This window comes from Notothenia rossii, assembly GCF_949606895.1.
Source record: "Notothenia rossii genome assembly, chromosome: 11".
Taxonomy (NCBI): domain Eukaryota; kingdom Metazoa; phylum Chordata; class Actinopteri; order Perciformes; family Nototheniidae; genus Notothenia; species Notothenia rossii.
The window spans coordinates 40,750,345-40,763,094 of record NC_136910.1 but is presented as its reverse complement, the minus strand read 5'-3'; the positions used below and the strand labels follow the sequence as shown (position 1 = coordinate 40,763,094).

Genomic DNA, 12,750 nt, shown 5'->3' with positions numbered 1-12,750 from the left:
GTGCATTTTGCATGATAGGTCCCCTTTAAGGTTACCTATATTTCCTTGTTCCTTTCATTTTGTTTAGGTAAATGTCAGCTGTTATCAGTTGTTTTAAACATTACCTCTTGTAACCTATTTTTTGATTTACATTGTATGATATTTCTCACCTTCTTTACTTTGTTTCCATGTTCTTGTGCTCACCCAAACATCATCTCTTTGTTCAGGGTTGTCTTTTTGAGGCCTACATTTCCAGCACTGCTAGCAACCAGTGAATTAATGTCCTTTAATAACCTTTCTATAAAATATATTGCTGTTGTTTCATTAAATCTATGACATATGTGTAGTTTGGTGTAAAATCGTGTAGCGTTCCCAAGGAAGTGGACACACTGCTTCTGCCTGTGTGTTTTCTGAAGCCGTATTGCAGCACAGGGCTTTATATTGGGTGACCGGAACCAGATGAAACCGGTTTGAGGCAGACTGAGGGCTGACAGGAACAATGCCCTGTCTGTGCTCCACTGAGGGATAGAGATAGCCCAGGCTACTTCATGGCAGCCCTTCACTGCTCAGCCACCATGGCACTGACAGACACCCTCTGCTGCTGCTCGCTGCAGGCTGGATGTCGGCGCAGCGCGGCTCATAGCGAGGGGGGGCAGGAGGATTTGGGAAGGGCCGAGGGCTGGGGAACATGGCTGGCTCGGAGTTAGTCAATCTGCAGCCTGAAGCCTCACATACACACACATCCGAGAGCATGATCTATCTGTCTGTTGTATGTCTGTGTGCTGCTGGTGGTGCACAGAAGGACTAAGGAGTATCCCACCACCACTCACCAGATCCCTGGATGTAACCTGAACCAGAATTCTGGGCCTTTACTAGTCGGGAAGGTATTTTTTTCCCACCTCCAGACTGGTTGGGGTGTTTGGCTTTGGTGGGTTAGTTGTGTTGTAACTGTTTGTTGCAGGAAGGAAGGAAGGGCGGAAAAAAAGGGTTGGCTAGTGGCTGGAGAGGGACGGAGGCAAGAGGGTGAGGAGTAGCTGATTCCCGTGCATGTTTCCACCATTGTTGTTTTGCATTCACTTTACCAATATTGTAGTTTTACAATGTGTGGGTTTGAGTTGGTAATGATGTCTGTTAAACTGATTCTGTTTTCATTTTTGTCTGTATTACCCATTTACTTTCTACATCAGGCTGCTCTTGCTGTCATGGCTGTAACTAGGTGTTTTTCCAGCAGGCCTTTCTCTCTCTGCTGCAGCCTCACACAGCTCAGCAGCCATTTCCCCGCCTTACTGCATTTATTTCCTTCTCTCTGTCATTAATGCAACCATTCCATCATCCGGATTGAACTGAGAATTCTTGCTTTGTGAAACCAAAGACGAGGCAAATAGATGTGGGTCTCCCTGTGTGTGTAGATGTGCATGCATCTCGATTAAAGAGCAGTACTGGTATAACTGCATGCACTGTTCAAGTACAGTTGCACTACAACTGCTTTGATTTCCCATCATGGTATTTGCATTGCTCACTTCTTAAAGAAAAAGTCTGGTTTGTGTCTGAAACTCACTGAACCCAAAGTTTTACTGACCAATAATGTATAAGATTTTATGCTAAATAAACATGGTGTGTTTTCTTGAGTCATTATCCCTATATATTTTCCATGTGCCCTTATCAAAATTCTTCTCTGTCGTCAAGGTCATATTAACAATTCATACAGTACTTATACGATACGATATACTTTACTGTCCCCGTAACGAAATTTGTTCTGGACTCCGTCCTGCAGTTCCGCATACATGTACATACAGTATACAAACATAGTGGACATTAAGAGACATACACATATCATCAGTCATACACCATTTGTACAAACACAATACATAGACGCACATACTGACAATGGCGACCTATTGCACAACCCTCATGTCCAACATTTAAAAAGTACATTTCATTACATTTGACTACATTTAATTTCATTTGAATGTTAAGAAGCTTAATCGACATAGGTAGGAATGAGTGCTCATAGCGGTTCAGCCTGCTCTTGGGAACCCTGAATCTTCTACCAGAAGGTAGGAGCTGGAATTCTGGGTGGAGTATGTGGGTGGGATCAGACACAATTATTATTTTTTTGCCTAATTAATTTGCTTAATTTTTGTTGCTTAATTCAGTTTAAGTATTGTTGAGATTATTCACAACCGAAGCAGCTAACTGACAGTCCACTTATATATTCTGAAAGTACACTAATCTTCGATATTGTTCAAACAACTTGGACAAGAACCATCATCCTCCAGATTATATATTAGAAAATAAATGTAAAAAGAACTCTCTGAATTGCTGACCGTGTAGTGATTGAAGGGGGAAATGTTTTGCCAAGTACACACATTAATTTCATCAAAATGTCAAATCTACCCCGTGTGGAGCAACAAGTGGTTGCTGCGGAAGAACAATGACGCAGAAAAGGGAGTAATTGGAAGTCAGTCTGAAACCTTTTTTCCGTAAGAGCTTTGCATTGGCAAGATGCACAGATTGATTGAAGATGTAGCAGGAGAGCACTGTAGCTCAGTTTGCTTATGTATAATTTGTAACCAGAAGAACAAGAAAGCAGAGATTAAGGGTGTATTTCATAGGCTGTACCACAGAATATCTGAGACTTGTTCTATTGTTGCAAGTGTTTAGACACCACTAGGCCGAATGTAATTCACACAATATAGGCAAATATGAACTGGACAACTACATCATGGCTTCTACCAAAATCACAAAAATATCCCTAAAACAATGTTGTCAAATAAGTGTATTCTATTTAGTTTTGTTAAAAATGGAAATAACAAAAAAGCAGTAATAAATAAGCAGGTATTACGTCACTATTATTTTAAACAGGACCTTTTTGATAAACTCACATAATAGAGTATAGTTAGGAACTATCCAAGTAAGAATAAACAAGATACCCCTGTAATTAACTCAAGTAATGCCATTGTCTCTCATCATGTTTTTAAACTATAGTATTAACGCTCCTAGCCATCACAATTGCTATTATAATGATAATTTATTGTCAATTTGTCAATAGGGCTAGGTCGGTTTATTTTATTGATTATATCATCAGAAATCTAATGTACAATTTATACTGGCTGGAATGTACATCCCCTGCTTTAACATACTGTATCATCCAGGAAATTCAATGAAATGTATATCTTTGAAGATCTATTGAATGTATTTTGTATTTCCTTTACTATAAAGACTTTCCTTGCAAAATGTGAGACTGTATAAGAAGGTATTTTGAAGAACTTATATCAGTACGTGTAGTAAAACAAGTCATCATTCTACCATTTCATTTCCCCAGGTGATCTCCTCATTAAAAAAGGATTAGGACCATGGGAGATATGAAGACACCAGACTTCGATGACCTGCTAGCGGCTTTCGACATCCCGGACATGGTGGATCCCAAAGCTGCTATTGAATCTGGCCCTAACGATGACCATGACGGACAGCTAAAGCAACCTAGTGGTGGGGTGAATGCCAATGATGATGAATCCCAGAACCCGTCACATGACATTGGTGTTAGTGTCATTGTCAAGAACATCAGAAACAAAAACACTAGCAGGCCTAATGAAACCATATCAGAGACGGATGAAAAGGTCCATTCCCAACACTATACTGCTAGCATTGACAATGGACTATATAATGGCTTTTTGCCTTCAGGACAACCTGCTAGTCTTTACGCCAAAAATGGATGGAACACTCCCAGCAAGGAAGGACAGCCAGTTGTCAATCAATCACCTACATTCAATCAGTTCAGCCCCAGCAGTGCTGAAGAGTTTGATGAAAATGATAAAATAGAGGTAGATGACCCTATGGACAAACAGGGACGTCAATCATTCTTTAAGTCCATGACTAAGACAGAAAGCCCAAATCCCAAGTCTCCTGTATCAATCGCTAGAGTTTCCAGCACAATCAGGAACCAAAAACCTGATCAAAATAACAACACCGATGGCACTCTGGAAGGTTCCAAGTCGGATAAGCCCCCTCAATTAGATTTACCTGTGGGGGAACAAAAGGAAACTGTCCTCAAGTCTCAACGTCTGGAGTCCAAGGAGGCTGGAAAGCAAATTGATTGTGTTAATGAGTCCATTGTGTCTCAATTCCAAGCCAAGTCCTCTGCAAAACTTTCGTCTTGTCTAGCAGCAATAGTAGCTCTCAGTGAAAACAAGTCTATCGCTACAGACTTGACTGTTTTGAATTTGGCCACAACACAGAAGGAACTAACCAATTCAAATCCCATAGCTCTAGCAAAGCCACACAAGCAGGAGTCAGCCCTAGAGTTTGAAAAGCGGCTGCTCACAAGACAACCAGACAGCCCCACTAGTGTCATGATTGAGGGTAGCAGTAAAGATTCCCCTGCCTCAAGCACAGACACCCCAACGGTCATTCCGAAAGTCAGGATCAAAACAATCAAGACGTCATCGGGGCAGATCAAGCGTACTGTCACCCGAGTTGTGCCAGAGTTCAGTGCAATTTTCTCATCTCTTACAAGGCCCTCTCTGCCAATTGAAATAACCAAGCAAATTACTATTAAACCTGTGGCAACAGCTTTCGTGCCTGTCTCAGCAGTCAAGACCACTGGTTCCCAAGTCATAAACCTGAAGCTAGCTAACAACACCACAGTCAAAGCAACTGTCATCCCTGCTGCATCAATGCAAAGTGCCAGCAGTGCCATCCTGAAAGCCGCTAAGGCCATCCAGCAACAGACGGTAAGGGTACCTGCCTCCCGTCTTGCTCGTGCCAAACTTGTGCCAAAAACAGTCCATCTAAGTAACCTCAATCTTCTGCCTCAGACTATATCTCCTGCTGTATATGGTCTGAAACAGGCCCTGTCCTCCTCCAAACAAACACAGCTAGTCAAGCATCAGACAAGTCTTGCTGGCCGGGCCTCAAAGAAAGTCTCCACTATTCAAGTTTTTACCAACTCTCAAAGCTCTGTAGTGGACGCCTTCAATAAAGTCCTGAGTAGCATAAACCCAGTCCCTGTGTATGTCCCAAACCTCTCTCCACCAACCTCAGCTTGCATCTCTCTACCCTCACGTGGCTACAAGTGCCTGGAGTGTGGAGATTCATTTGCTCTTGAGAAGAGCCTGACACATCACTTTGAACGTCGCAGTGTGCGGATCGAGGTCACCTGCAACCACTGTGCCAAAGGTCTAGTGTTCTACAACAAATGCAGCCTCTTGTCTCATGCCAGGGGCCACAAGGACAAAGGGGTGGTCATGCAGTGCTCACATCTAATCCTAAAACCCATCCCTGTAGATCAGATGATAACTCCATCACCCTCATCAGGCCCAGCCAACCTAAATGGCATCATCTCCAACTCCCAAGTTCAAGCACCCACCAGTCAAATCCCAGGAAGAGTTGCCAGTGAAGGGTCCCAAACTAAAGTGATTTCAGCTCCATGCAGTGCTCCTCTTGTGGCAGCCATGCCATTGGGGGATGATGCATTGAAGGTCTGCAGGCACAGCCTAAAATGCTTGGAGTGTAACAAAATGTTCCAGGATGGTAGCTCGCTAGCTATGCATTACCAACAGGCAGTGGATTCCAGTGGACAGGTTTGTTAATATTATATGTTAACTGCTACATAGGTTCAAATAGGAGGGAGCCTTTGTTTCAATACATTTTTCTCTTTAGACTTTTACATCACGGTACGAGAACTTCTATTTCTTGGCTTGACAAGATCTTTCGTTAAGATAAATAACAGGATCCTTTATGCAAGAAAAATCCCTCATATGCTGGGTGCAGCTTTCCAGTGCCATGATAAAATGCTATTTCTTCTTTTCTTTTCAGAAAACATGCACCATCTGCCAAATGCTTCTCCCAAATCAGTGCAGCTTTCAGTCACACCAGCGAATCCACCAGCACAAGTCTCCTCACATCTGCCCTGAGTGTGGCGCCAGCTGCCGTTCTGTCCACTTCCAATCACACGTCACCAAGAACTGCCTGCATTACAGCCGTAGAGTCGGCTACCGGTCAGTCTAACCAAATGAGAAATCATAACATTTATTATTTGTATTTAAGTTTTCTCTTGTGCTCAAATGTAGTTTTTAACTTTCCAAAACATTTCTTCTGTTGGAACTGAATTTGTTCAATAGTCAGACATGACAATTGAACGATTTTCTTCCTTTACACAGTAAAATGTCATTTATAATTACAGTTATTATAACATCACATTTGTCTCAGATTGACAACCTTTGTAAAGGGAAAGTGAAACTATTCAAAATGAAACTTATGGGGGGAAATTGGAAACTCATAATGTTAATGTGAATTCACCCAAGATACAAAACATTAAAACAAAAAACCCAGTATCTGACCAATTACGGTTCAATTATGAGTCTGATCCATTACAATGTTATAGAAATCAACATTGACTTAAAATCGACAATATATTTGTATTCCAGTCTGGTTAAGATCATTTCCATGTCAGATTCCATTTCTTTCACAGAAAATGAATATGCATATTGACCAAGAAAAGTTTGCGTCATGTACTGACCAACAACAAAAAGGAATCTTATAGCAGACACATCAACAAATCATGTCATCCTTTTCCTTCTCTCCAGCTGTATCCACTGTAGTGTGATCTTCGCTGATGTTGCATCTGTAAAATCTCACATCCAGAGTTCTCACTGTGAGGTCTTCTATAAATGTCCTCTCTGCCCAATGGCCTTCAAGACTGCACCTGGAACACACTCTCATGCAAACACACAGCATCCAGGAATGAAGGCAGGAGAGCCCAAGTAGGTCAAAAGCACTGTCTGCACTTAATATTTATATAAATGCTAATCTAAACCAAATGTATTTTGGTGTCATGTTAAAGACTGAATTCCTGTTAAGGCCTTTTGTTGTTTTGTTTTGAAGTACATACAAATATAGATACAATTAAATATTGTAATATTTCAATTCAAATAGTATGCAATACACAAATAATACACCAGCTTTTTGTTGTCAACACACACCCGCACGATCTTCCTTTTACAGAGTCTCCTCACATTAAAACTGAACATCCACGTCCAATTGATGTTTCAAAGGAAATTCATCCTCCCTGCATCATGAGCAGGATTTGTGGGTTTTAGACATGGTGGCTTATCTTGGGTTTGTTCTTTCCACAAGGCAACCTTTCAATGACTTACATACTATCCATCATCACAACTACTGACGACACAGTTGCTCAGGAGCAGGTGTTTGTGTACTAATGTTTGGGTTTGGCCAAATTTAGATCTAAATCAACATCTGATGTTAAACAAAACTCTGAGTACTAAACCAATTATGTTTAATCATTTCATGATCTAAACTTTTCTTTAGGTCTGTAAACGTTGACAAGTTAACGCTCTTGATTCATCTGGAAACCTTAGAGCATTAAACTGAAATTAACGCAAATGAATCACATTACCAGGTTCATCCCCAACGTCCTCCCGTAATTCCATCCACTAATGTTTACCATTAGTGGACTGGACTGACTCGAGAACACATCAGTAAGAACCATCACTACCTCACTATACAAGGCACACCTAATCCATGACATATAGCAACTACACTTGTTCTTTGGTTGTGGTGAAAACTAGAAAATGGGGTAATACCAATTGAAGTGAAGGAGCAGAGCTTTTTTTAAGGACATACATTTTTTATCTCTCTTTCAGGATGATCTACAAGTGTTCCATGTGTGATACCGTGTTCACATTGCAATCCCTGCTCAACACGCACTTTGACCAGCACATTGTCAATCAAAAGGTTTCAGTATTCAAGTGCCCCGATTGCTTTATGCAATACGCACAGAAACAGCTCATGATGGACCATATCAAGGTGGGGATATAAAGCAGTTATTTTAGGGAAGCTTGATGATAATATCCACTGTTTATGTATGTATGATTCTGTCATAAGTTATTTTTAAAGTTAATTATACAAGTACTACAAATAACTTTAGAAATCATAGTGCTGAGTATATTTGTGGTTATGATTTATATGCATTGTGGATCATTTTCAGGCCATCCATGGAACCCTGAAAACTATTGAGGGTCCACCAAACCTGGGCATCAACCTTCCTCTCGGCACCATGCCTACCAACTCTAATAACAACAACAGTAACAGCCCCAAAAATAATAAAAATAAAACAAATAATAACAACAAAGATGGAGGAAATATAAATGGTCAAGATAAGGGAACCACTAAGCCTTCATCTTCACCTCTAAAGAAAACAAACACTAACTGCTCACCGGACCAGAAGAGCCCACCATGCACAGGATACACATGTGGAGACTGCAGGAGCCTCTTTAGTTCCAGAGAAGTCTTTGTGGTTCACATGAGAAGTGAACACGGAAAGGTGAATGTTTGAAACCATTCTCATTAGGAGGTTTACGAACAGTGGCATTTTTGAGATTCTGTTTAAGGATGAAAAGAAAACACACATATTTTTAGAGCTGATGCCAATGTAAACACTTGTAAGCACTTAAATAAAATGACTATAAAAAAATACTGTATAAGAACGATAGGGTTCTGCATTACTGTTACTTAAGATAAGTATGTAAGCATAATCAGGAGAAGAAATCAGTGCGGACATATGGCTGTTGTACCAACTATTGCATGTTTTATAATAAATTGGTTAATGAATTTTCCATTGCAGATTCTCAAGAAACACCCCTGTCGGCAGTGTGAGAAGTCGTTCAGCTCCTCCCACAGTCTCTGCCGACACAACCGTCTCAAACACAAGGGACTGCGGAAGGTCTACACCTGCCCGTAAGTACACACACCCACTGTGGTTTTAACAGCAAGTCTTTCAAACGGTGTCCTTACGCGATTACGGTTGAGATTCAGTTAAAAATAACTTGGTTATCTTAGCGAAAGATCATGGTTTGGTTTAAAATAAAACTTGATTTTGTTATAATGGTTAACTTTAATAAATAATTGGATACAGTAAGCAACAACTGGTCCCCTGATGATAAGAAACCAATGTTGACAGTCTTAGGAAATAGGAAACATTTAGCAGTTGATGTGGTCCAATGTTATGTTTGTTGACCCATTCATCCACCCTGACATCTATGTGGCCCTCAGACTACTTCTTATTTGACTACTAACAGATAGACAGGGCTTCGTCTCTTAAACGTACACATTCGTCGATTTTGTCTGCTAGGCTAAATGTCTGATGTTGGAGGACTGTCTCGTTTTTGAAGAATGTTAAAGAGAACGTCATTGGATACAAAGTACCAGCGAGCCAAAAATCCATAAGGAGTAGTTTGTGTCAAAAACTTAAGAGGCATGATTAGTATCCATACAGAAGCCAAAATTACTGCTGTTAATTATGGAGGTTTAGGGATGGGAATGCAAGCTTGCTTCAGCTTGCTTTCCTACAATTTCAACCGAAATTATTCTTCAGAAGTTATAATAAGAATGAAAGCTAATTTAAACTATGCAAGTACTAGTCAGCTGTTATTTTTATTTGCTCGTACTTTGATAGGCACTGTCCAGCTCTCAGTCCTCCGTTCAGTAAAAGAGTGCTGCTGGATCAGCACATTCATCTGACACATGGGGTCAAAGAGGGGAAGACGGTCAACTCGGACAATACGGAGGCTTTACCGGACAAGGATACGGTACTGTTGCATACACATCAACATAATTGTGTTAGCAGGAAGTTAATCTTTTTACCCTACAAGGGTACTTTCAATCCTAACTTATTTCCATTTTCTGTGCAGACCCTAAGCCCCAAAAGGAAGCCAGAAGAGGACGAGGGGTCTCCAGGCCTGATGTCCAGGGGCTCCGGCTCACAGCCGTTAAAGAGGCTCAAAGTTAATATCCTTAAAGTTCAAAAGTGTGCCGTCTGTGGCCTCACAACTGAAGACATCGCAGCTTTCCATGAGCACATTCCCCAGCACAAGTCTGATGGCTCTTCCTACCAGTGTCAAGAGTGCGGCCTGTGCTACACCTCCGATCGCTCGCTGGCCCGACACCTCTTTATCGTCCATCGGCTAAAGGAGCAGCAGGGTCTCGCCCTATACAATGGACGGGGCAAGGATGACGATGAGAGTCGGAGAGAGAACCAGCTGGACGTTACAGACGGGACACCAAGCACCAAATGCAAAGTGTGCGGGATGAGGTTTGAGACGGAGGGAAACCTAAACACTCACATGAGGACACATGGGATGGCTTTTATAAAGTCTAAGAGACTGAGTGCGGCTGAGAAGTGACTCTTTCAAAGCATTCCAACTAAAGCAAATACTGTTGTTTTAAACTTTACAGTTTGTTAAGACAGACAACTCTCAGTATATTATGCTGTCCATACATTCAAAATGTAAATGCAGGTTACTACAATATGTATACAGTATAAACACAAAAATATGTAAGACATGTCAAAATCACTTTATGTTTAAGATAGATTTTTGTACACGTAAATGTTTTTAGGCTTTGAGGTTGTTTTATAGAAGAGCTTTTCTTCTTTTATTTGAAACCATTTCCATTGTTCTTGCTAGGGCTAGATAATATGTGGATATATTGTTGTAATGACTAATTCTCATACAGTCAGCAGTGTTCTGAATGTTTACAATTGCTGATGTAAAACAAATGTCTATAAGAAGAAACATGCACATACATAAAACCTTTTGGAGTTTCAGGTGTTCCCATTGTAGTACATAATATTTGTCCTGTAGTACCTGATGTCCTCAGTTTCACTTAACTTAGAAATTGAGGGAAAAGATTGGCATCAAACATACATTATTTTTTTGTTTTTGTTTCATTTAATTAATAATTAATAATTCTCTCAGAGCCTTTTAAAATATAACCTTGCTCTGGTCTCCTTTAAAAAACAAAGATTGTTGACCCTAAAACAAAATCTAGGAATTCCGTTTAAGCTAATATTAAATTAAACATCAAAAGATATCACACAAAGATAACGTCTATCAGCGGCATACAACTTTGTAAACTATCAAATACACACACAGCGAATATTAAGAAATCAGTTTATAGCTACCAGTTTTGTGAATGACTATATTTATCAACAGAAACAAGAGCCATATGTTTTTGGAAACATTTGTATATACAGTGGGGCAAAAAAGTATTTAGTCAGCCACCAATTTTGCAACTTCTCCCACTTAAAAAGATGAGAGAGGCCTGTAATTTTCATCCTAGGTATACCTCAACTATGAGAGACAAAATGAGAAAAAAAATCCAGAAAATCACATTGTCTGATTTTTAAAGAATTTATTTGCAAATTATGATGGAAAATAAATATTTGGTCACCTACAAACAAACAAGATTTCTGGCTCTCACAGACCCAAAACATCACTGCTCTAGAGGAGATCTGCATGGAGGAACTGGCCAAAATACCAGCAACAGTGTGTGAAAACCTTGTGAAGACTTACAGAAAACGTTTGACCTCTGTCATTGTCAACAAAGGGTATATAACAAAGTATTGAGATTAACTTTTGTTATTGACCAAATACTTATTTTCCACCATAATTTGCAAATAAATTCCTTAAAAATTTGATTTTCTGGATTTTTTTTTCTCATTTTGTCTCTCATAGTTGAGGTATACCTACAGTAGGATGACAATTACAGGCCTCTCTCATCTTTTTAAGTGGGAGAACTTGCACAATTGGTGGCTGACTAAATACTTTTTTTCCCCACTCTATATATATATATATATATATATATATATATATATATATATATATATATATATATATATATATATATATATATATATATATATATATATATATATATATATATATATGTATATGGCATCTCTTTAAGTTTTTTAAAAATAACATTAAATTCTATTGACTTTTTATAATATCAGTCTAATTTCTATCATAACTAATATCAACATTTTAAGTTGTTTTTGTTTTGGTGTTATGTTACCAATGTTAACTGGGAAACTGAATTATTGATTAAAGACAACCAGTTCAATTTAATGAACAATAACTGCAAGACTTGATAATCAAAAGATGGTTTTCCATTGCTTTCTATGTTGCAATCACTTTCAAACGTTTTTGGATAGTAGTTCTGCTACTTAGGCTAACTGTCAGGCGCTGTGACGCTGCATGTGAGAAACAATCTGTGAATGATTGTTGAAAAGAATGTATCTTACTGCTGCTGTTTTTAGACATTTGTCAGGCCACTTACACTGAAACAAATAACAAATGAAAAATAAAAACTGCTTTGCCCTGACCTTCACCATATTAATCTTATCAGATGATTATATAGGTAGTTTTGGGTAATAGCTTCTTGTTTGCCCCCATAAGCCCCAAGAACTCAATTTATGGTGCTTTAACCAACAGTGTCACAGTGCTTCTAATAATAATAATAGCACTTCTACAGGTGCTCAACGTCGCTTTACAGAGATAGTGAAAAGAAAAGAACAACAAATAAATATAGTTAAAGTCAAATTAAAATCAAGCAATACATAAACAATCACACATTAAAAGCCAGATAGAAGAGGTGAGTTTTTGTGAGTTTTTTGAAGGTAGTGAGGTCGGTGCAGTCTCTGAAGGGTTGTGGGAGTCAGTTCCAGAGGGAGGGGGCAGCGACGGACAAGGCTCTGTCCCCCAAGGTCCGGTGATTGATGCGGGTGGGGATGGATAAGAGTTTGGCTTCTGATGAGCGGAGGCAGTGGAAAGGGGTGTGGTGGTGCAGCAGGTCTGTGAGGTTGGGGGGGGGGGGGGCTGATTGTTGAGGGCTTTGTGCGTTATGAGCAGGACTTTGAAGTCGATTCTTTGACTAACGGGGAGCCAGTGGAGGTTCTGGAGGACGGGAGAG

At 39.8% G+C, this 12,750-nt stretch overlaps 1 protein-coding gene across 2 annotated transcripts in view; it reads left to right on the top strand.

Moving 5' to 3' along the window:
- The window catches only part of znf532 (zinc finger protein 532), an 11,582-nt gene extending 979 nt beyond the window's left edge, over positions 1–10,603 (top strand). The window contains exons 2-10 of one of the 2 annotated variants that reach the window (XM_079658930.1): positions 941–1,002; positions 3,305–5,561; positions 5,797–5,978; positions 6,567–6,743; positions 7,644–7,806; positions 7,988–8,323; positions 8,624–8,736; positions 9,455–9,587; positions 9,690–10,603. In XM_079658930.1, the coding sequence (XP_079515056.1) occupies positions 3,336–5,561; positions 5,797–5,978; positions 6,567–6,743; positions 7,644–7,806; positions 7,988–8,323; positions 8,624–8,736; positions 9,455–9,587; positions 9,690–10,181 (3,822 nt within the window). In that variant the 5' untranslated portion in view covers positions 941–1,002; positions 3,305–3,335 and the 3' untranslated portion in view covers positions 10,182–10,603. The remainder of the gene's footprint in view (positions 1–940; positions 1,003–3,304; positions 5,562–5,796; positions 5,979–6,566; positions 6,744–7,643; positions 7,807–7,987; positions 8,324–8,623; positions 8,737–9,454; positions 9,588–9,689) is intronic. The other variant, XM_079658929.1, reaches the window with a different exon arrangement.
- Positions 10,604–12,750: the final 2,147 nt, after the last annotated feature.